The sequence below is a fragment of the Uloborus diversus genome, chromosome 6 (assembly GCF_026930045.1).
Source record: "Uloborus diversus isolate 005 chromosome 6, Udiv.v.3.1, whole genome shotgun sequence".
In the NCBI taxonomy this organism is placed as follows: Eukaryota; Metazoa; Arthropoda; class Arachnida; order Araneae; family Uloboridae; genus Uloborus; species Uloborus diversus.
Window position 1 is genome coordinate 24,223,938 of NC_072736.1, and position 23,524 is coordinate 24,247,461.

At 33.0% G+C, this 23,524-nt stretch overlaps 1 protein-coding gene across 1 annotated transcript in view; it reads right to left on the reverse strand.

Moving 5' to 3' along the window:
- The window catches only part of LOC129223846 (chromodomain-helicase-DNA-binding protein 1-like), a 118,796-nt gene that overhangs the window by 12,336 nt on the left and 82,936 nt on the right, over nt 1–23,524 (reverse strand). Inside the window, exons 29-36 of the mRNA XM_054858209.1 lie at nt 22,489–22,639; nt 21,854–21,958; nt 13,876–14,004; nt 12,654–12,836; nt 12,189–12,311; nt 11,024–11,202; nt 7,203–7,356; nt 4,548–4,711 (exon numbers count right to left, since the gene is read on the reverse strand). Of these exons, the coding sequence (XP_054714184.1) occupies nt 4,548–4,711; nt 7,203–7,356; nt 11,024–11,202; nt 12,189–12,311; nt 12,654–12,836; nt 13,876–14,004; nt 21,854–21,958; nt 22,489–22,639 (1,188 nt within the window). The remainder of the gene's footprint in view (nt 1–4,547; nt 4,712–7,202; nt 7,357–11,023; nt 11,203–12,188; nt 12,312–12,653; nt 12,837–13,875; nt 14,005–21,853; nt 21,959–22,488; nt 22,640–23,524) is intronic.

The window sequence follows — 23,524 nt, forward strand, 5'->3', positions numbered from 1 at the left end:
CTACCGCATGAAATCGAACGAAATTTGGTACACATATGTGCCCGTATGTGAACTTGTGCCCATTAGTTTTTGGCGCGAATTCCTCCAAGGGGGGTGGAGCAATGGGACGTTTTTTGAGTTACGCGTGCTTGCTATTCCTCAGGAAGTAACTGGCGGAATCAAACAAAATTTGGTCCATATGTTGCCATTAACAGGAGCAGGTGCTGATTCAATTTTGGTGTCAATAACTCAAAGGGGGGTTGAGCTATAGAACGTTTTTTGTCGTCAATTGTGACTGCTGTATCTCAAGAAATAATGAACGGAATGAAAGCAAAATTTATCGGCAAGTAGCCCTTAGTGGGTATAAGAGCTGATTTTATTTTGGTGTCAACAGCTAAAAAGGGGGGTAGCGCAATCGCCCGTTCTTTTTTTCCATTGTGAGTGCCCTATCTCAAGAAGTAATGCTCCGTTCTGGTTGAAATTTGGAATATATGTGAATCCATACGTAAACAGGCTTTGGTTCAATTTTGACTCCAATCGCTCCAAGAGGTGTTGATTTTTTTTTTTTTTTTTTTTGCGAATAAAAATAGTTTTATTAATGCAACAATAAGAAAGATAAATCGTAATAGATTGTCGTCTGCGTATTTCTCGTGATTTTAATTGTATGGAAATGATCGGAAATATTATCTCAATGATTTAAAATTTTTAACTGTTGCCACTAATGTTTGTTAATAAATAAAATATTTGTAATTAATTCAAGTAAGGCTTTTGAAGTAACTTTCAATTTTCGCTCTTTGTTTTGTTTTTACAATAATTCAGACATTGGGATGGTCGTCAAGTTTTTGCATGTGTAATTTTGTTTATGTTAGGAATATTGCTTCCTTGTCAAGCATGGGGAGGGATCAGAAAAAGGAAAAATATAGAAGAAAGTTTCGTGATGGCCACAACATACTAGTTTTGAATAAAAATAGCTTTATTAATGCAACAATAAGAAAGATAAATCGTAATAGATTGTCGTCTGCGTATTTCTCGTGATTTTAATTGAATGGAAATGATCGGAAATATTATCTCAATGATTTAAAATTTTTAACTGTTGCCATCTTATGTTTGTTAACAAATAAAATATTTGTAATTAATTCAAGCAAGGCTTTTAAAATAACTTTCAATTTTCGCTCTCTTTGCTTTGCTGTTAAAATAATTCAGACATTGGGATGGTAGTCAAGTTTTTGCATGTGTAATTTTGTTTTTGTTGGGAATATTGCTTCCTCGTCAAGCATGGGGAGGGATCAGAAAAAAAAAGAAAAATATAGAAGAAAGTTTCGTGATGGCCACAACATACTAGTTTCTTGTATGTTTATTTTCTTGATGGAATAAGCATTGCATGAGCTATCAATGTTATTATTTTATCATCTCTATTTAAGGTGACTATATGTTTTCCTAAATCACCAAGCAGTGCATGATTAATACTTACGATTTAGATCAATCATTAGCAGTGGTGTTACCAAAGGGTATACTCCATATACGCCGTATACTCTCAAACTTTTTTAAAGACATATAGATTATACACTCAAGCTTCATAATTTTTTAAAACTTTTGAATTTTGATGGACTTGCACATTTTGAGGTTTGCCATGATAAGATAAAAATATAAAGTATTTGCACTCACTACTTGAAACTATTTGCAGGAATGTAAAACAATTTTCAGTGGGTAAGTAAAATTTTTAATAATGCCATGATTATTTTGCTTTCAATCACGTATCCATGAAAGCAAGGGATAACTTTTTCATTAATTAACCAACAGATTATGAAGAACCATTGTTTAATATTGATATTACTTAAAAATTACTAGGCGATGTACTTATCTGCACAGTAGCAAATGCATCCGCTCACGGCGTGCACCAACATTATCTAGCCATGAAGCGCGCCAAGTCCATTTTAACTATTTTTTGAAAATTACAGGGCTCCCAACACATTTTAGCCATAGAAAAGGGTAAAAGAGGACCACTTTGAATCAAAAAGGGGACCAAAGAGGACCATTCATAGTTAAACCCAGGGTAGCACCAAACGGCAAAATAGCTGTCTAGCAATAAATACGTGAAGATAATTCGTTAATTAACCAAAATAATGATTTTTAATGATAAATCCTTATCACCTTCTGTACATCTGAACTTCTTATCCATTGAATTATATTATTCACACAAACATTTGGATGGGCTTGGGGGGGGGGGGAGTGACAAGCAAGCATGTGACTGACCATCTTACAGAGTAACTTTAATTGTAAAATAAATTTTCTACTACTTAACAGGTAAAAACTGGCTAGTTAAAAATAATCACTCAAGTGACCGATCAATCAGTGCATACCTAATAGATACAGTTTTTACAGTAAACACCTTAGTACATAGTAGTTTACAAAAATTTTCACATAATCAGTTTAGAGAGAATTCATTTTGATTTAAGGTACCACAAGACAAGAAGATATAGTTTGGAGGCCAGGAGGTCCCCCCCCCACAGCCCTTGGTTTTTACACATATTTACAGCCATAATATGGTAAGTTTATATACATATGAGAGTTTATGACCAAACACCAAAGCAGGTAATTTCTGACTACGCTACTAACTGACTAAGTTCAAAAATATTAGAGGTTAGCAAATCATTTATTAGTATGCTAAGTATCCAAATCATTTCTTCATATGTATGTATTATTTGTTCGGGCACCAAAAAAAATATTGTAACTGTCTTTAAGTACATATAAAAATTAGTGAGAAAGAAAAATTTTTTATTAACATCACCATACCCAAAAATATACAAATGCTGCTTAAGCGATAAATACACTGAATGTAAATTTGAGCCTGCTTTTACTGGATAACTTAATGTAATAAATAAATGTGTAAGTTTAGATTCATAGAGCTATATTTTCAAATTGAAAATACTCATTATGAGTACTTAAAAAAATAAGGATACAAAGTTTTTTAGTTTTTAAAAATAAAATTAAATAAAAAAATTTGAGGTAGCACATGTCAAAACAGCTTCCAATTTTAAAAAATATTAAAATAATAACAAGATGCAAAAGGATTGAAATCTTGCACAAGAGAATCAAATTTTCGCGAAATATGTTCACTGTTGGCATAATTTCCAAAAAAAAAAAAAGAATATTCTCTAAAACTAAACATGACTAAAATTGAACAAAAATATGCTAGTCTAGGATAGCATATGTGATAATAACATTCGATTGCGCAAAATATCAAAATATGTACAAGATGCAAAAAGATTGAAATCTCAAAGACAAGAAGCAATTCCTCGCGAAGTTCGAATAAGTGCAATGCTGCAATGGTTCCAAAAATAAGAAAGTTTATTATCTATTAAAATTAAACAAGAAATAAGCTATTCTATGATGGCGTATGTCAAAATAACTTCCGATTGCCAAAAATATCATAACATTAACAAGATGCAAAAAGATCGCGAAGTGCGAGTAAGTTCAATGTTGTCATGGTTTCAAAAAAAAAAAAAAAAGTAGTTTATTACCTATTAAAATTAAACAAAAAATAAGCTAATCTATGGTGGCGTATGCCAAAATAACTCCCGATTGCCAAAAATATCAAAATATTAACAAGATGCAAAAAGATTGAAATCTCAAACACGACAAGCAATTTTCCGCAAAGTGCAAGTAAGTTCAATGTTGCCATTATTTTGAAAAAAAAGTAGTCTCTTATCTATTAAAATTAAACAAAAAATAAGCTAATCTATGGTGGAGTGTGTCAAAATAACTTCTGATTGCCAAAAATATCAAAATATTTACAAGATGCAAAGAGATTGAAATCTCAAAACCCAGCAAGCAATTTTCGGCGAAGTCCAAGAAAGTTTGATGTTTTCATGGTTCCGAAAAAAAACTTTATTATCTATTGTAATTAAACATAAAATAAGCTAATCTAAGTTAATGGATGTTAAAGTAACTTCTGATTGTCAAAAACATCAAAATATTAACAAGATGCAAAAAGATTGAACTCGCAAACACAGGAAGTAATTTTTCGCGATGCTACATATCGAACACAAGTTCAGAAAATTGCACTGATGAAACATTCTTGATTTTTTTCAAGTGCTTACGAACCCCGAACCCGTGAAAAATAACAGTAGCAAAATGCTTTGATTTCACGTCATAACTCTTCCCCCAAACTTCTCCATTTGCTAGATTTCCATGTTACAGCGGTGGGAGGAGGAGTAATGACGTCAATCTGAAGCGAAAAGCGAAATAATACCAGAAAGTCAAGTTCAATAGAAAAACGGCGCCGCGGCAGCGTGTTCGGACTTAACATAAGTCAGCACACAGTATCTTTTAATGTAATGAAAATTTTTAAAATCTGATTTTTTAGTAAAAACAATACAAAAGCGGACTAAACGGACCAAAATGTTAAAAAGCGGTCTAAAGCGGACTTTACCCTAAAAAACGGACTTTGGCGGGAAAAGCGGACCATTTGGGAGCCCTGAAATTATCTGTCTATGTGTATAGTACTAATATATTTAATTGCATCAAAACAACATGGAAGCAAGTACATTGAAGCCAAGCACACTTACCTTTCTCTTCTTTCAGATATTTTTCTATCTGTTTGACCATCTGAATATTTTTTCTTATTTGGTCTTTCACTTTTGCTAGAATCTTCATCCAAATGCCTTTTGGAAGAGCCAGAGCTATCAGAACGATGTTTACTACTTTTCTCAGGCACTTGTTTCGAACCAACCTATAAACATAACTTGATTAATGAACACAAATCCTGAGACCAATAAGAAAAAGTTTCCTGTCTAAAAAAATACAGTCAACTCGCGATGACTTAAACTTCGATAACTCGAAATTTTCGATATTTCGAAAAAAAAGTATTTCCCTGCACCTTTATTGCACTTTTAATAAAATTTTATCTCTTTAACTCAAATTATTTTTGCCTTCGTTTTGGTAACTCAATTTTTTTTAACATTCAGTTAAAAAATTTTCAATCCCTCAAAACTCGAATTTTTAAACAGCTATGCCTTTTCTCCCCCATTTACGTGCTCTAGAGTAAAATAACGTGTCCTCGGGTTCTCTCTTTTGTTAGTGATTTTCACAGTTGTGTTCACCACAGGTATGTGGGAGGAGAGGCATGTTTCAGTTGCTGTTTTCTGTGGACAATGGTCGAGTTTCTAGAATAAGCGTTCTCTCAACCTGAATGACCAGCTCCTCGAACACAAACCCTTTCTCGTTCTAGTCATCATTTTCCTACTTTACTTATTAATGTTGTGAAGCTCAGGTTTATTTTTTATCGAATTATGGCTACAAAACGAAAATGCACTACACTTTCTATTGTAGAGAAGAAAAGGTGATTGATACGGTTGAAAAGGCGGAAAAAAAGATAACTGAATTGTACGCGAGAAAAATTTTGCAGTCCACAACAACACACTCATGCCGTCAACATATCAAAATTTACAGAAAAGGGTAAGTCAAAAATTTAAATGTCAAATGAAAAAAAAAAAAAAAAACCAGTGAGATAATCAATGAGACGAAATCACAATTGCCAGAAAACTACAAAAAAATACATGACCTTATGACATACATCAAAACACGCGACTATATAACATACATCAAAAATACATGACATTACAAAATAACTCAAAAACATACAGAACAAACATCAATTACTGCAGATTTATCACATGAATATTTAAAGTCCATATTGTGATAACCTTAAAATTTTTTTTAGTATAATAGGAAATATTTTTTAGACACATTAAAACAGAATTTTCACTTGTTTTCAAGATTGTGATCTTGACCAAAAAAAAAAACCCACATGCAATGAAATACTTGCATAAACACATAGCATACAAAATTTAATTTTATACCTCACACATATTTTTTGTGCTTAGACCAGAAAATTTTTTTAAGTACGACATTGACATGTGCATTGTTGCACTCAAATTTGATGACCAAAAAAATTTTTTTGCTTAACAACTTAATCATGTTTTTTTTTCGGAAGTGGTGGTTTCTTTTGTCACTCCGCTTAACGGAGGAATTTTCCTAAATTTTCCCCACACATTAAAGTACTTTTCCACCACTCCACCACACTTTCCGAGATTTAAAGTTTTCGTTCTTGAAACTTAATTTTTAATCTTGAAATAATGTGTCCCCCAAAAAAGATATCTCAATGCAAATGACTCCTAAAATAGTGTTCGTGTTTGAGTGTCCGTATGAGAGAGGCTACAAATTCATTACTACCTTTAATACCTTTGTGTTGTGGAATTAAAAGCTATATACATAAGGGGGCTGTTCGTTAGGAGGAGCTTTACTGCAACATACAGTAAGATGTGACAGAGAATTGAAGCTATAGCATTATATCCACAAATATACTATACAGGGTGTTTCATTTTAACTTGCAAGACCTTTATTTTCGCAACCGTTAGTCCTAGATGTATGCTTCCGATTGCAAAAATGTTCAAAATCATAAGCAGAGTTAAGATATTGAAAATTTTGAGCAAAAATAAAAAGGAGTCAAAAAGTACGAAATTTTACTTTTTATACGGGACCTAGGTCCCTAACTAATATTTAGAGAAATAATCTCCATTGAAAAGTATTACTAACACAAAAAACTTGACATTTGTGCGACCAAAACTTAAGGAGATATTCCAGTTTTAAGTTTTAAGGGACCATATAGAACATGAGATTGGAACTTATTGCTCTTTCAGAAGAATGACAGGTTGTCCAAGTAAGAAAACCAAGGTATTTATATTTTTCATTGCTATTCAAAAATAAATGCAAATGTTATGCCGTGATACGCAAAAACACATTACAAAACATCGAATAATTTGAAAAAATCCACTCTGTGCACACATGTAATTTTATAAACACTTGTTAATTGCTATATTTTCTCCCAAAAGGTGTTATTGACAGCGAGTGAAAAGCGGCGTTAAGTCACTAAACGCTGCGTTTCATAGCGCAGTGAATATTGGTCGTACTAATTTCAAACTTTTTGTGTTGGAATTAGTTTTCAATGGAGATTATTTCCCTAAATATAAGTTAGGGGAAATGGGGATCGTATAAAAAGTTAAATTTTGTATTTTCTGACTCATTTTTATTTTCACTTCGAAGTATTCATCTAGGACTAATAGTTGCAAAAATAAAGGTCTTGCAGGTTAAAACAGAACACCCTGTATATGGCTTTGTTATAATCAGACGCAACTGTACAAACAAAGTGTAAATCAACTTACATCTAGTATAGATTTCCTTTCCATTTTTTCCTTCGGTTTTTTTGGGTCTGATGAATGAGGTACAAGTTCCATGCTTTTTAGTGCTTGGCGATAGATCTTGTACAGTTGCTTCGCGTTTTGATCCGTAAAATGAGAGACAAAGATCCATAAAGAGCTGCATGAAAAAAACGCAAAGTGAACAAATATGAATTCTAAACATATATGCAAATATTAAAAACAGATAGGAGCCACTAAGGCAAGCCATGCTAAATATTACATTCATAAAATTTACCAAAATAATAAATTTTCTCATCACCAGAAGACTACGATTAGAGGTTGGAATAGTCAGGAAAATTTTGTGCAAATGATTGAGATAAAAGTATTATTTCCAAGAATGACCTAGTACCACACAGTAACATTGCACAAATCTCAACATTGCTGCGAAATTCTCAGACATTGTTTGTTGGTTCCAAGTGGCTAAAATTCATCAAATAACTAAAATTTAAGCTGTATTTTAATCAAGACAGCTTGATATTTGATTCATACTGATCATGAAAGTTGCTCACTGTTTGCACAATTAACATAATTAGTTCCTAGATAGGTTGATATTTCAAAGACTGAAAGTTTTTTTTTTTTTTTCAAGGGGGAAAAAATGTCCTGAAATTAGTTGCCAGTGCATTAAAAACAAAAGCAAAAGACCAACTAATATCAGTCAAATAAGGGAAATAAATGAGAAGAAAAAGAACTGCATGAGAAAACTGTGAATTGATAAGAAATGGTCCACAAAAATATGAGGAACAGAAGCATGAAGAGAGAGAAAGATATTGTGCGAGGAAAGGCAGGTAAAATCAAACGAATACATGAAGTAAATGATCAAAAACCAGAGGAGAATCATAAAAAGGAATGAAGTGAAAATGAAGCACTTTTTTTTTTTTTTTTTTTTTTTTTTTTTTAAGAAGAAGTGTGAGGAAAAATTTGAATTGATATTGGAAGATAATGCTTGTTACAATCCTCCTGTTCCTGATTCCAGTGGAGACGGTAAAATTCATAGAAGGTAACAACTGAAAGAACGTAAAAGAAAAAGGAGAAAAAATACACAATTGGAAAAAAAAAAAAGCTTATGAATGCAAAAAAGTGCATAAGAAAATACCAGCAAAAACTTTATAGAAGAGGGGGGGGGGGGACACACAGTCACCTTCACCAAGGGAAAAAAGAGAAGAAGCAAATAATTAGTCAATTAGTTTCTTCAAAAGTTAGAAGGAAATTACTTTTCAGTGAAGTTATAGCTGCTCTAATTAAAGAGAATTTCGAAAAACGCAATGTAAGTGTATGCAGCTAGTGTTAATGGGAAAATTGTTAAAAAATAAAGATATGAAAAAACTAGTTTGGCATAGAACACTCAAGCCGTCCCAAGGTCTAAAAGAAAATAAGTCAAACCTAAAAGTGCATTGAAGCAATAATAGCAACAGCAAGATTTTATTCTCTCAAGAAGATGAATGCAGTCATTTGTGTCCTGTAAAGAAAGATACAGTACCGTAAAATGGTCCAACTATGAGCCACTTTTCAATGCTTTCAATGAAAAATTCGGTGTATATCTTTGATTTAGAAATTTGAGGACTTAAGCAATGGTAGCTATACATATCGTCTTTCAAATGAAATGTTCAAAAAAAAAAAAAAAATCTAAGTTGGAAAGAAGAGGAAGAGGATTTTTTTCCTCGTGGCTCATAGTTGTACTCTTACTGGGTATAACTATGAGTCACCTCATTTTAACCTAGAAAACACAGTGAAAACTTGATCTGGCCTATTGTTGTCTGAGACTACAAGTTGTCCTCTGCCTGAAACTGTATAAAGAATTTTTTTATTCCATTATTTACCTTTTTTTATATTTTTTTAAGACTTAATCATCATTATCGTTTTGAGTGATTAATAAAGTTCAACATGGTAAACATAGATAACATTCTTTATTATCTGCCTAGGTTTTGACATAGAAACATTTGAAAACTAGAAAAATCTCTCCAACTAAAGGCTAGGTACCTATACATAGGTCTCAGAAAATACGAATATGAATCTCAATCAATGTGTTAAGGTTCTAAGCAATATAAGCACGAAAAATCTGCCAAAGAATTATTGGCGTACGATTTCAAATTTTTTCAGCACGAAACAGCCATGGACTGCTTTGATAATTACAGTGCCAACTGAGAGAAACATCTTCTGATTAACGAGTCAGCAAAACAAAGCGTTTTTCAATTAAATCTAATATGAATTTGAGATTGGTGAATTATATATGTTTTTAGAGCAAATAAACTTTTGAAATAAACTTTTAAACTAATGCCTTTCAATCACTAATTTGGTCTTTGACCATCAATTTGCTAATACGTTTTGTAACGGTCAACAAGCTAAACTTTCAAATGAAGTGATTTTAGGAATGATAAAGTCATCGGGAACTTGGATGCAATGACAAATAAATTGGTCAGATATTTACCCTTTGAACTGAAAAACGAATTTGCTAGCAATGGCTGGAGAAGAGTAAAAATCTAAGTAACTAATTGTATCCTTTCTTTGAAAAATGTAAACAATAATCTCTTTATAGTAAATAAAAGTAAGGTTTAAAAGAAATTCTGGGAGGAAGTCTGTGGTGGACCTGCGTTCAGGAGACCCTATAGCACCTACAGCCTTGAAATTTTGTACAAAATTACTTCGAACTCCAAGGGTGTACACCTGGGGTTTTATTTTTTAAAATTTGAATTAGTTTTTTTGTAATTAATTTTTTAAGCTCAAATTTTGCGTAAATTGCCTATTATTGCCTATTAAAGGAATGAAAAATTACTTGCACATATTAATATTATACATCCTTGGAAAGGGTGGAACCTTTCGTGTTCTACGCAATTTGTTTCAGTGCTCTAATTTAAATATGGCAGGAGTAATTTGCGTTTTCAGCTCAAACTGTTTTTGGCTTAGCTAAAATTTAGACACTAAATCGGTAAAAAGCGAAGGAATTGTCCCACAGTTTTCCTTTTGACACCACTGGAAAGAGCGGCTTTTTTTACTCCAGATCTAACTCAACCTATGGTCGAAAAACTAAGTTTCTATCTCCAAAGGAATCTCATCTCCATTAAAATTATTGATGTTTTATTTGGTGTTGCAATAGTTACGTCTTTTCGATTTGCATGTTTCTTCTTTCTTATTTAAACGTTAATTGTTTTGATTTTAACAGAAAATAAAATATATTACTATAGACCACGAATATGAAAGCGACTTTTCAAATGTACAAAACTGCAGTTTTGCAATGCTCAGGAGCCCCTTAGCCCTTACGGCTCTGCAAGTTGGTACAAGTTATATTGAAACCCGGGGAAGGGGTGCTTTTTGATCTAAAGGGAGCTCAAAATGCATTTTTAATCTGTTTCTCCCTGATTGACGATTTAAATCTTTGCAAATCAAATAAGATTGCGAAGCAATCTTTGGGGTTTTGTGAGCGTTAGCAAGCAGATCCCCCTAGTTAAATAAAATAAATTATTAAATAAAATTTAACCCTTTAAATCTGCCACCCTCTCTGAATGGCCGAAATTTTACGGAACAGAAGGGTTGCCGCTCAGAGAGGTTTCACTGTATCACCTCCATGATTAATAGTACTGCTCCACTAGCAAGATTATTTTTATTTATGAGTAAAATAACTGAAATTTAGTTGGGGCGTTGTTTAGGGTTACTTAGGTTCTTTTTACTAGGGTTAGGGTAGGGGGGGGGGAGAATTTTAAAATAGGAAAGACCAATTAATTTAGTTAAAAGAATTAGCTAGAAGAGAAACTACTTAAAATAGAGCAAAATGAACATTTGACTTTACATACCTGCGCCATTTATTAATTTTTTCAGGATCTTTATATCCTTTCAGAATTTCGGAAATTTTTCTTCCAATTTTCAACAGGTACTGTGCAAATCTTTTGGATTTGTCTTCTTCTGTCAAGTCAAGACCTTTTAAATCAAGTCGCATCAGATATTTCTTAACAGGTCTCATTTGCTCTTTGCACTAGGATGAAAAAAGAAAAATTTTCATCTAACAAAAATAAAAAAGATTCAAGAACAAAATATAATTTGGACATATTTCCTTTTCAATGGATTCCCAAATTACACAAAAACTGACTGTTTTGTAAATGTCAGGTTGATTTACCAAAGAAAAAAAAATAATAATTTGAATTTTGACATCTTGAATTCAAATTATGTTTTTCGCAAATATGAGTGTGGGTTTATGTATGTAGGCGTGTGTGTGTGTATGCATGTGTGTATAGGATATGGACGCAACATGGAGACGGTCTTCTCTAGAAGGAGCAGCATCCAGAGGGGCCATCCGACGGTGGTGCTGCAGAGGAAGGCGGGGGGAAAATAAATCATAGGAACATCAAAACTGTCAAATGAGAACAATAAGAAATGTGATTGCTCAAAAAAAAAAAAAAAGTTAAGGCAGATCAGGAGAAAAAAAAAAAGCTGGCAGAGTCAAAAATCATCCTTTGCTAAAAAAATATTTTTTGGAAAAATATTTTTAAAAAAAAGTATTTAAATACAAAAAATTATTAAAAAATTAATATTTGACAAACATTTTTCTGCCTTAATTAAAAGTTCATCCTCATCTTTAGCAAAATAATATTATTTACTTCGCTGAGCAGTAAGAGCTTGACATGTTTTATTAGAGAACCTGGCCAAATTACAACTACATAGTTCACTTGTTTAGGGCTGCGGAGTTGAAGGGAAAGAGACTGACTCCAGGAATTTTGAAACCTTGGGCTCCTTCACCCCAAAACCAATATTATTCGTACTTCACAGCCTTAGCAGACGGAAAATGACTGGCTCCGACTCCTTTGCCTTCAAATCAGCCAGATTCCATAACTCTGCATTTAATAGCTTATGTGACAACCAATAATTTCAATCATTGCTCTTAGATTCAGCACAGTAAAATCATAAAGCAATATGATACAGAACTTGAAAGTCAGTTTAATGAATAATATTTGTGTGAAATACCTCCAGGAAGACAGTTTCAGATAATTCCTCTGTTTCGTCAATAACTTGAGGTTCTGCAACAGTGTAATGCATAACAGGAACAACTTTCTTCTTACGTTCTTTAACTTTATCCGGATGACCTTCCTAATGTTAAAAATAACCATATTTATGTTTAACTACGTCCTAGTCATTTCTAACATGAAAAATTAAGATAACATTCTACTGTACTAACAATTTTATAAAAAGAAAAATATATATATTATTATGCTTTTATAACATGATAATCGCCTTTTTTGGTGTCTACAGAAACAAATAAGTATGAACAAATAAATTATTAGTGCTAGCAATAAAACAAGTCATTTGGTCAAATTTCAAAAACTTAGATAATAGAAGGTCAACTTCATTTTGAAATTTGACTCTTAGATCCAAATTTTCAATTTAGCATTAAAAATAGAAGATGTTTAGTCTATGATAAGAAAAGTTCACCTTTTGTTTTGGAATTTTCTTTTTGGATTTTTCAGGTTTTTCTGTTTTTTTCTTAGTAGTGTCTATGTCACCAGCAGGAAGGGGTTTTGGTGGAGATACATGATGTTCTTTATTATTTTTTTCCTCAACAATAGAATTTTCTACTTTTACTTTCTTTGCAGTAGCTTTAGTTTCCTGTGCAGTCTGAAAAAAATAAATTTATAGCTAAGGAGACATAAAAAAAGTATAGGAAGGAAAAATACCCTATTTCTAAAATGTATCAAATATTGTGCTCTTCTGAGACCATAATTCAAATGAAAAATAATTTCTTATTGTTCTAGAAACAATCGAAATACTGATTCATTTAAAAAATCCACATACAACTGCAATCCTATCAATATTTAAAAATTTTGATTTGTTAACATAATAAAAAAATATAACACAATTTCTTTACATGGCAATGAAGTGCTGACATGTTAAAAGCTAAGCGTGATGAAAATTAACAATTGTCAAAGCAAAATTTATGAAGTTTAATATAGGGTACAATAGAAACATTTAAGCATTCTTCAACATATCGGCACAGATATGCATATACGTGTTAAAATAAGTAAGATATAAAACGTAGCTTTTACATCCACAAACCTATTAGTATTAACTGTTTTTCACTAGAAAGACGGAGGATTGTGCGGCCCCTCCTGTAGTTTGCTGTTCAGTAACACGACTAATATCTAACGGAACTTAATGGAACCTTCTAACTTTTCATTAAATCGCACTGTTTGATTGATTGTTTAATAACTTAATGGTTCGCCTCATAGTACTGTAAATACTGAATTTTATATTCAGTAAATTACCGCCCATTAGCCAGGGCTAAGGCAGAAATACATGAAATACACCGCCAGCTCAGTCATTTCCAGCCGAGGACTGCAGTTTCGTGCTTATTAGCACTCATCAGCCCGGCATAGGAAAGTGACTGAGCTGGAGATGGAAAACCTCTTAAGGAAGTCAAGAGTGCGAAACAAACTGGTAGCTAATATAGAATTAGCACAGACCAGACTTTTTAATACCAAATCAAATTTATAATGACAGCAACAATTATCTTATGTTTTCAAAATTGTCTTCGAGTGTCCTATCTATATTTCAAAAAAATGTCTTTTGTACAGTTTTAGTGCAGATAACTATCCACCTGAAAACGATTTATAGAAAGCCACACATAGCATTTTATTAATAGGCCACAATTACTTACCGAGTCATCAGAAGCATCACTATCGTCATTTTCAACGAATTGTTTACTCAAGAATTTCTTATTTGAATTTAAATTCTCTGTAACTTTAGGTTTCCTTCCTCGTTTCGATTTCTTTGGAGTTTCAGGCTCCTAAAAAGAAAAAAAATATATGAATAGAGTCAAATATTATACATGCCACAACAAACAGATAAAAAATTGACCATATGAAAATCACAAGGCACTACACTGCTGTGCTGAGCACAAAAGTCATATCTGTCCCTTTTATCCAAATTGCGTTACGGTCACCAGGTGGTTCTTTGTCCCATATTTAATCTAAATACAATGTTTCACGGTCATTTGCGAATGGAAAATATTTTTTTAAAAATTCGGAAAAAGTTGCATTTGAAGCAAATACATGATATGGCAAAACTTTAAACTGAAATTTTCTCATTTTGAACTCCACTGCACATATGACTTTGGGCAGCATACACCACATAAAACCAAAAAAAAAAAAAAAAAAAAATCAAAATCAAAAAAATTTAGACAAATATTATATATATCAAGTTAACGCTGCTTCTACAACAAGTAAACTGCATCTGCAAAACCTTTTCAAGAACATTTTTGTGAATTCATAAAAAAATACCCGAGTTTAAAAAAAAGTCAGGAGGGGGGAGATTGCTTATAATTTTTTTATAGTATGAAAAAACGATAAACAATGACAGTGGTGCATCTCTGGAAATAAAAATATACATTAATGCTTTAATATAAAGTTACTAGCAATTATAATCTCAATGACATCTATCAATGTAACTTGCATGGATATAAATAATACACAGAATTTCTTCAGTGAAGATGTACGATATGACTACGATACAACGTATAGATTTTCAAGATTTTTCAAAATTGTTTAAAAATTTTTTTTTTGAAAATGGTGCTCATAGGAATGAGACAGTTACTCTGATTTTATGCACAAAAACAAGTGAAAACATTGTGAAAAAACCCCCAGGAAAAAGATCGTTTTTAATGATTTTAAAAATATTTAAGAGGAAATACCCCATTTCCCCCAAGTCTTCCTTCTTCCTACAAATATTCATGTTTTCAATTTTTTTTCACCTCTCTAGCCCTTAAGAGTGTTAATAGTAAAAAGAGGGGTCGAAGTGACTATTTCAACAATTTTTTGACAACAAATAACCAGTTTTGATAACTTAAATGTAATTAGTGGGTACCGTACTCCAGAAAACGCAACTTTTGAACACAAATATTTTTAAATTTTGAAACCTTTTGTTTGCTTTTTTTTTTTCATTCTTACATGAAAGTGTTACCTACTAGAAATAACCATAAACAATGGCCCAAAAATTCCAAATATTTTACTCATATAAAAAAAATGCCTTGTTCATGGGAAAAAAAAAAAGAATTTTTTAAAAAATATATCTTATAAATTGAGGCCAATATCTTGTTAATTGTGCAAACAATCAGCTATTTTAATGATTAGTGGGAATATAATATTAAGCTCTCTGAGTTAAAGTACGGCTTGATTAGTAGTTTCAAATGTACGTTAAAAAATAGTATTTAGTAAATTTGAGGATATACTGGCAATTTATAATTTTGGTAGAATGATGTATTTCCCCTCCATAGTTATTTTCACCTCAGAAATAATGACATTGATAAGGTCTGACACGGAGGTGAGGATCTTTCCATTAAAATAGGCAATATAGGCATACATTTTTCATGGAATTTTTTTTTTCTTTGTTGGTACAATCTGCACATGTTAAGCATATGAAAAGATGTTCACTTCTTTTTTTATGTTAATTTACATCCCTGAAATTCAAGTTCAAGGAGGTGAGAAGTCAGAATAACCATACTAAGTTTTCCAAACAAAAAATCTCCTTGTTTATTGACAAAAATCTCACAACTTTAACTATGCCTGATCCCTTGTATCGTGAAAAATAAAATTTGGTGTCATTACTGCCACATGTTAATGAGGAATGGCATTTTGTGTTTAGGTAACAGAGGTGAGAATTTACTGTGTGACATGACTAACTAAAACACAAGGTTAAAAAATTAAATATACTTAACAATTAGCATTTGAGACACTTGTGAAAGGAATAATAAATAAATAAGAACATACTTTTAATTAAACAAGTTATTAAGCAACATAAACAGTCACACGAGGTGTGTGACATGCCACGGAGGTGAGAATTCACATGTTGTGAACCAAAAATATACTAAAATAAAAGGCGATAATATGGCGATCGCCATATCTAGTCTTATCTAGTTATCTCTCACAAAAAATTTCTTGGATATTAAAAAATATCTAGCCAACGCTATTTGACACGGAAAAACCGAAAAAAAAGCGAAAAATGAATTTTTGTCGAAATTTTTTTAAAAAAACTAAATTCCAAATATTTTGCTGGAATGCACCGAAAATGTCATATAATGAGCCAGTTCGAGCTCATGAAATGTTTCATTGATTTTAATGAGCATTTAACCGCTCCTTTCTGTAATCAAAAATTGGAAAAAAATGAAAAAATATTGAATTTCTTTAAAAACCAATGTGAAAATTATTTTTCAAAATTAAATCATAGACTAATTAATTAAATAGCACTATTAATCATAGTAATTATTATCACGCAATAGTATCATACATTTTCTAGAATTACATATAAAGATAATAAAATTTTGAAAAAGAAATCTTCAAATTTGATTTATAATACCTCAGGCACATAATGATTATTATTTTTTGGAATAATATTGTCCCTTGTTATCAAATGATGGAAGTTCTTTCCTAGCTTGAAGTTTGGCACGAATGTATCCATCTCATGCAGTTTCACCACGAACTTTTATTGCAACTTTGGTCATTAGTTTCACAGCTTGCGTGTGACAGGGAAATTTCTCGAAAGTGAACTCTGTAGGCTGTTCTTCGCACATTTCTTTCAATTATTGGTCTTTTAGGTGCATCTTTCAATTGTTGATCTTTTAGATGCATTGTAAGAGGTGGCTCTGTAACAAGAGTTTGCCCAATCAACTAAATCAACATAATCAACGGCTTCAAAATTGAGTTTAGGACGCTTAAAAAATCGTACACCATCCGAGCTCTTCGTCTTCTTATTTCTAGAGTTCAGAATGCACCTAACAGCTAATTCCCGAATGTATTTTCTTGAGTCAAACAACATTGTCAACAGTAGCTGTTCAGGATGAGAGAAATCTGCATTATTTGAGAGAACTTTGAAAAATATCTCCTTAACGTTGTCTGGAAACTGCCTTGCAAGAGAAATCATTTTCCAAAAATGATGGGCACCATACTGGCAGTTCGGTTTCATTTTTATTTCAAACCACATTGGAGCATAAACTAACATTACATACTTTACAAGCATTGTAAGATTTTCTGATGGAGTTGGTGTGCCTATATACAAGCGTATCAAACGATTTGCAGTTGTCTGCCATCGCTCATGACTGAGTTTGCCTGGGCTACTGTCCGCCATGCTAGAAGGACAACTACCATCTTTTACGGCAAGACAGATTCTATACAAATATTGTTGTTCAGTACTTAAACTTTTTCTATCTTCCATGTCCAAAAACAGAAGATTGCAGTCAATTTTATCAAATTTGACCACCGGATTTTTTTTACAATCTCTAAGAAGTTGTCCGATAGCTCCAGAATATGAATGTGGCCCCTTTGTGCAACCGTCCAATTCCAGAATAAGATGCCTCAGTGGCAACTTATTAGTATGCAGCAGACATATGTTCCACTGTAAAGGTCTTTGGAGATATGTCTCAAGTAAACGAATTACTCTACTTTTCCATCCTGTATTTACATTTGTTCCGTCGCATCCAATAACCGTTAAGTTAAGCAAGCTCATATTATACTTTTTTGCAAAGCCTATAATACCTTGCGATTTTTTTTTTTTTTTTTTGTACTTTCAACAACTGTTAGTGATAAATGACCGATGTACTTGCTACCTGGCTCTTCTATCAGTGCTACATGGTGCTTCAGATGCTAACTTTTGATGGCTAGATGTCTTTTGAAGGATGTCATCTTTGCGGCCGTCAACTCTTTATAGCTGCCCCTTTAACTGCTCTTTAATCCCTTTCTCTTAGCTCGCTCCTTTTTTTTTATCGACTTCTCTCCTTATATTTTTGTTTTGTTTAGGAGAAACTAAGTCGAAATCAGCGAGAACTGCTGTTGCAATTTTAGCCCCTGCTCTATTTGAAGCACCAGTTAGATCTGCTGCTAAAGCTGTATAAGGCATAGAAAGTCTCATTTGACTAGTCGTTGTTGATGGCGCATCAGTTCGCTTACGTTTTCTTGAAAGCGGATAATTCAATTTAAAATTGTCATCTGTATTTTCTGTGCTTTATCCTGATTCAAGCTCTGTTTCAGGTTCATTCAATGTAATATGACTTTCCTTAATCCTGAATCCACTTGTGCTGGTTACTGATATGTCTTTCTCATCCAAAGCAACACTTGTTTTAATTTTTTGGCATCTTTTTTCTCTTTTTCGTAGTTTCTGGGTTGTTACCCTATCCATTTTTCCAAATATTCCTAAACTAGTGGTACCCGCACGGCTTTGCCCGTAGTGGAAAATTAAAAAGTCATTTGGTTCACCTGTATATTTACAAATAATGGATGATAAATTTCTCGCCAATTGGCTATGTTCATTCGATCTCCCATGTTACGGTTCCACGTCATGATAATTTCGTAATTTACTCGTCCATCTTACGATAATTTTGCTCCGAAAAATGTTCTTAAAATTGAAATAGAAAAAGAACAAAATCGAATTTTCGAAAAATCGCTTCGAGATGCACACCCTCATGCTACAAACTAACTTAGTGCCAAATTTCATGAAAATCGGCCGAACGGTCTAGGCGCTATGCGTGTCACAGACATCCAGACATAAATCCGGACAGAGAGACTTTCAGCTTTATTATTAGTAAAGATATTCTACGAAATGTATAAAAGTCTTTAGGGATTTCAACTAATTCACAGACAGATACTTCTAATGTTTGCTGAAACCAGCTTCAATTTTTTATTTTTCAACCCCCCTCCCTTTTTTTTTTTTTTGCAAAAAAGGGGTTGAAAAGTGCATTTTCGCCCTTTTTTTCAGTTTTTCAAGGTCAAATAGCGCCGGCTAAATATTAAACAAATTTAGCGAAATTTTTTATGGGTAATAACGGGCCCATATAGCAATTTTTCCGCACTATCCAAAAACAGATTTCCCAAAAAGGTTTTTTCGGCCCACCCTACTGTAGAGACAATGGAAAATTGCAACTCCCCTGAGAATCAAACATATATAATCAACGAACTAAAATTTTTGATTTTCCCCCTTTACAGCAATTTTTTCTAATTAAAATCACGAATGAACTGCCCGGTTTCAGATCAGGTAGGAGGCCAGGTCCTTTGCCCCGGGTTACAAATTTTAAGTGTGGCTCTAAAACGAAGATCAAAAGGATGCCTTGACGAGACTAAAGAAGGCTTCAAACTGTGTTTTTAGGACTTTAAACACCGATTTTAAGGATCCAATTAAGTCTTTTATTCACCCTTTCTTCCTTAATGTAAACAAACATAGCCTAAAAATGATGGCTCCAAAATGTCTTTTCTGGAGACAGCCCTCTCTCTCTAACGTCATCAAAAATTGCTCAATAGCATTTTTCGAATTTCTTTTTCAAAATTTTTGCTGTAGAGGGTCCTGAAATCCATTCCCTATCTAACATTACTACCAAAGATAGTCTGAATTAGCGTCTCTAGAGAGGCCCCCAATCCCACACCCTCTCACTTAACGTATTCAAAAACAAACTAAAATTGCGTTTATCAAACATCAGTTTCGAAGAACTTGAGCGAAATACCCCGGATCTCCCTTTTCTCCCACGTAATCACTATAGCTCAAAATTTCGTTTATAGACGGTTCCGTTTAGCCACCAAACCCTTCCTGCCTACACTAGCCTGAAATTGACTTCAGTTTCAAAAAACAAGGAGGCATTCTTGAGGGCATACTGAACCCTCGCCCACTCTTTGTCCCATCGTTATCAAACAATGCATAAAATATGATTTTGGGAATACCATTTCTAGAAAATTCCGGATGACTTATGTAAATTTTCACGCCGCTAGGGCATCCGGCATCCCTCATCAATCGCCGAGGTGAGGTAGAGAAAAGTCTTTAGTTGTATTTTTCAGATATTAATATCGAAAAATATTCAGAAAGATCCGCTGAAGCTTCCCGTTTTCCTAAACGTCACTAAAGATAGCACAAAATTGCGCTTTTTAGAGCCCCAAATCCTTCCTTCACAAAAATAGCCAAAAATTGATTTTAATTCCGACAAATATTTCAGTTCGAAATATTTTCCCGTTTCCTCTATCGTATACACATATAGCCAAAAATGTGTTTTTGGAACAATAGTGGCGATAAATTACCGGAGGAAAGATGCCAGACACCCTAACGTCACCAAAGACAGCCTAAATTTGAGTTTTAAACTTCAGTTTCGAAAACTTTCGATAGGAGACAACCGAATCTTCCTCCCTCCAGCAATTTCAACAAAGATAACCCGAAATTGCGTGTTTAAAACTTCTGTTTCAGAAAATTTTCGGGAAGACCGCCGATCCTTCCTAAACTAAGGTCACAAAAAATAGCTGCAATTTGACATCAATTTTGAAAGAATTTCAGGAAAGATCTCCAGCATTACTTTCCCCTCAAGTCTCGAAAAATTTCCTAAAATTGCAATTTTTGACGTCAATATTCAAAATTTCACCGTGGACCTTGAATGTTAACGACTCTTTTGTCCCCGCAACCAAACAAAACCAAAGATTAATTACAGCTATTTTTCATACGCCAATTTCGTATACTTTTTGGGGACGATCTCCCCCCCCCCCCCCATCTGATGTCAACAAAGACAGACTATAAAATGCGTTTTTAAGACTAGTAAATTTCGGAACCAATTACTTTCTTCAAAGATATAAATTGTACCAATGGAGTTTCTAACTTTTTACATGAATTCATCCTTCCGTTTTTTTTTTTTTTTTTTTTTTTTTTTTATAATTAGAACTTGATACAGAAATTTGGAGAAAGATTTATATGGGCGTTAAGTGTTAGTCAAAACATGCAAATTGTTCTTCAGGGGCGGCACATTAGGTCTTTGCACACGGGCGGCCGACACCCTAGGATTGGTCCTGCATGTACGTGCAAGAAATAATCCAATTTCACTGAACAGAAAAGTAAACTGAGACTCTTCAAACTGCAAGAACAAGTTAATGCCCAGACCACAACACAAGATAAGTACTATAAATAAAATAAATATTATTTCCCATCTGGCAACAGCTCATTTAAATTTTGCTCTAAATATATTTTTTCAACCAAGTGTTTGTTTTTGGGTCCTAACTGAACATATTGCATTTATTTTACTTGAATAAACTATAATACCTTTCACTAACACCCCCCTCTACCACAGAACTGCAATCAAAATTAAAAATAACAGATCCTATTCCCTTTCCATAGTTTTTCTTTTACAACACTTGCTGCACAGCTGTTTTTATTTTCTTTACTATTTTATCTTTTTTTCAGAAAAGGAATGGCTGCAAAAGTTATAAAGTATAGATAAAATAAACAGCTTTATATTAAGCATATGTTTTGGTTACATGATTCCCCAACCCCCTCTTTCTTCAGCAATGGCATAGATTTTTCTTTCTTTTTTAGAGAAAACTTCTTAAGGTCCACCAACTTTATTTTGCCAAAATTATTTTTGATATCAACCTGAAAAGGGTTCTTTTCAGGTTGTTATAAAAAAGAAAAAAATCTTTTTCTGTGCAAATATGGAAAACAATAATGAAAATTTCAGGACAAGAAATTTTAGGACAACTCCTACCCCTGATTGTTAAGTTCTATGAGTTTCAAGAAAACAAGCTTATGATTTGGTGATTTTAAATCTTTGAAATGGAGGAAGGCAGTTTTTATCTATGTAATAAGGCAAAAGTGATAAATAAAATATTTAGGTAATTATTAAAACTTACTGGGCCAGCATCTCTTAGTAATATTTTTTTAAGTATTTTCAACAGGTAATCAGCACGTGTCTGTAGATTCTTCGCTTGAGGCTTTTGTTCACCATCTGGCAAAATCTAAACAACAAATAAACAATGAGATTAATTTACAAAGCTTTGTTTATTTATTAAACACAGGAAAAAAAAACGTACAAATAAAGGCAATTTCACTTTAAAAAAGTAAATACAGAAAACTATCTACAAATAGACAAGGAGGGGAAAACATCAAAGGACTGAAATTGATAATTTTTTTAGGACTAGTGCAGGTGCAAGAAAATAAATGCATTCAACTTCTTTGATCTTTTGAGGGGAGGGGGGGATAGCATTAGCAACATAACAGCATATTTGCAAAGGTGTTCATAGAGATTGAATTGTTTGAATTTGTACAATACAGTTTGACTGCTGGGAAGATCTTTAGCACTACTGTATCTTTTCTTTAAGCTTCAATGGTCTTTTAAATTCATTGAATAAATATTACATACCATTTAATGCAATTTGTTCAATGCATATTATATCAGATTTTGAAAAACAATAAAATAGTTCTCCAGTAATTGAAATTTCACTACATCATAAAAATTTCCAAAATCCGGAAAAAAAATTATTGTTACCTTATCACCCAACTCCAAGTTTGGGTCCATTTTGATTGACTCCCAGTTACCCATTCCATACTCATATATGCCACGAAGAAGTCTTGAATCATCACTAATATTCCAAGGTACATCAAAATGAGCATCTTTACAATGCTCTCTTAGAGTCCACCTAAAAGAGGGGTTGAATGTTAAAAATCTTCTGGGAGAGATCACTGAAATCTCTCCTAACAACAGGCAAATTGCAAAACCTTGCAGCAAAAAATGAAAGAATTTTCATTAACAGAAAACCAAAAGAGAGGTAGCAAAAAGAAAGCAATACAACATTTTGGCCTGGACACACATCTCTGTTCTCTTGCTTACGAAAGCGGAAATAAACCAGAAAAAGAAGTTCCGTCTAGAACTAAATGAGCCTACTTTCTCGTATACGCATACTACTTTCTAGTACCTGATCAATATTCTCAAAAAGAAAAAAAAAATCATCTACGCATATCTTTATGTAGAAACATAAATGACTTCTAGTTTATTCGCCAAAAACTGAATACCTAAATTAAAACTTTAGCGTGAAAATAAAAACAAGTCATATTAACAATAATTATTTCACAGTTAAAAGGAGTTGGAGTTGATCTCATTTTGGGATAAAGGAGTTGGAGTCAATCTCATTTTGGGATATCAGAGTCAAATATCCCAGAATCGGAGTCAGTCATTTTTCCTCCGTGTATAAATTTTTGCCAAAGCTATGAAGTCAGAGTCGAAGTTGGGGATTCGGAGTCCGAGTATTTGTCTGGCACAGGAGTCAGAGTCAGGTTCCTCTAAATTCTCGGAGTTGGAGTCTGGAGTTTGTCGTCAAGAGCTATTTCCAACAAAATTTGTTTGAAGTAAATCCGCCTTCAAGTACTGAATCTACATTGACTTTCCGTTTCCTCGTAGGGTTTGCATACTTTGTGCAGAAGTTTATTACGTTACTATGAGGTAAACTTTTCTGCCCGCACTAGGCGTATTTTTGGAAAAAGAAAAAACTTCACGAGGAAATTCGTTGTAATTAACTCGGAAATCG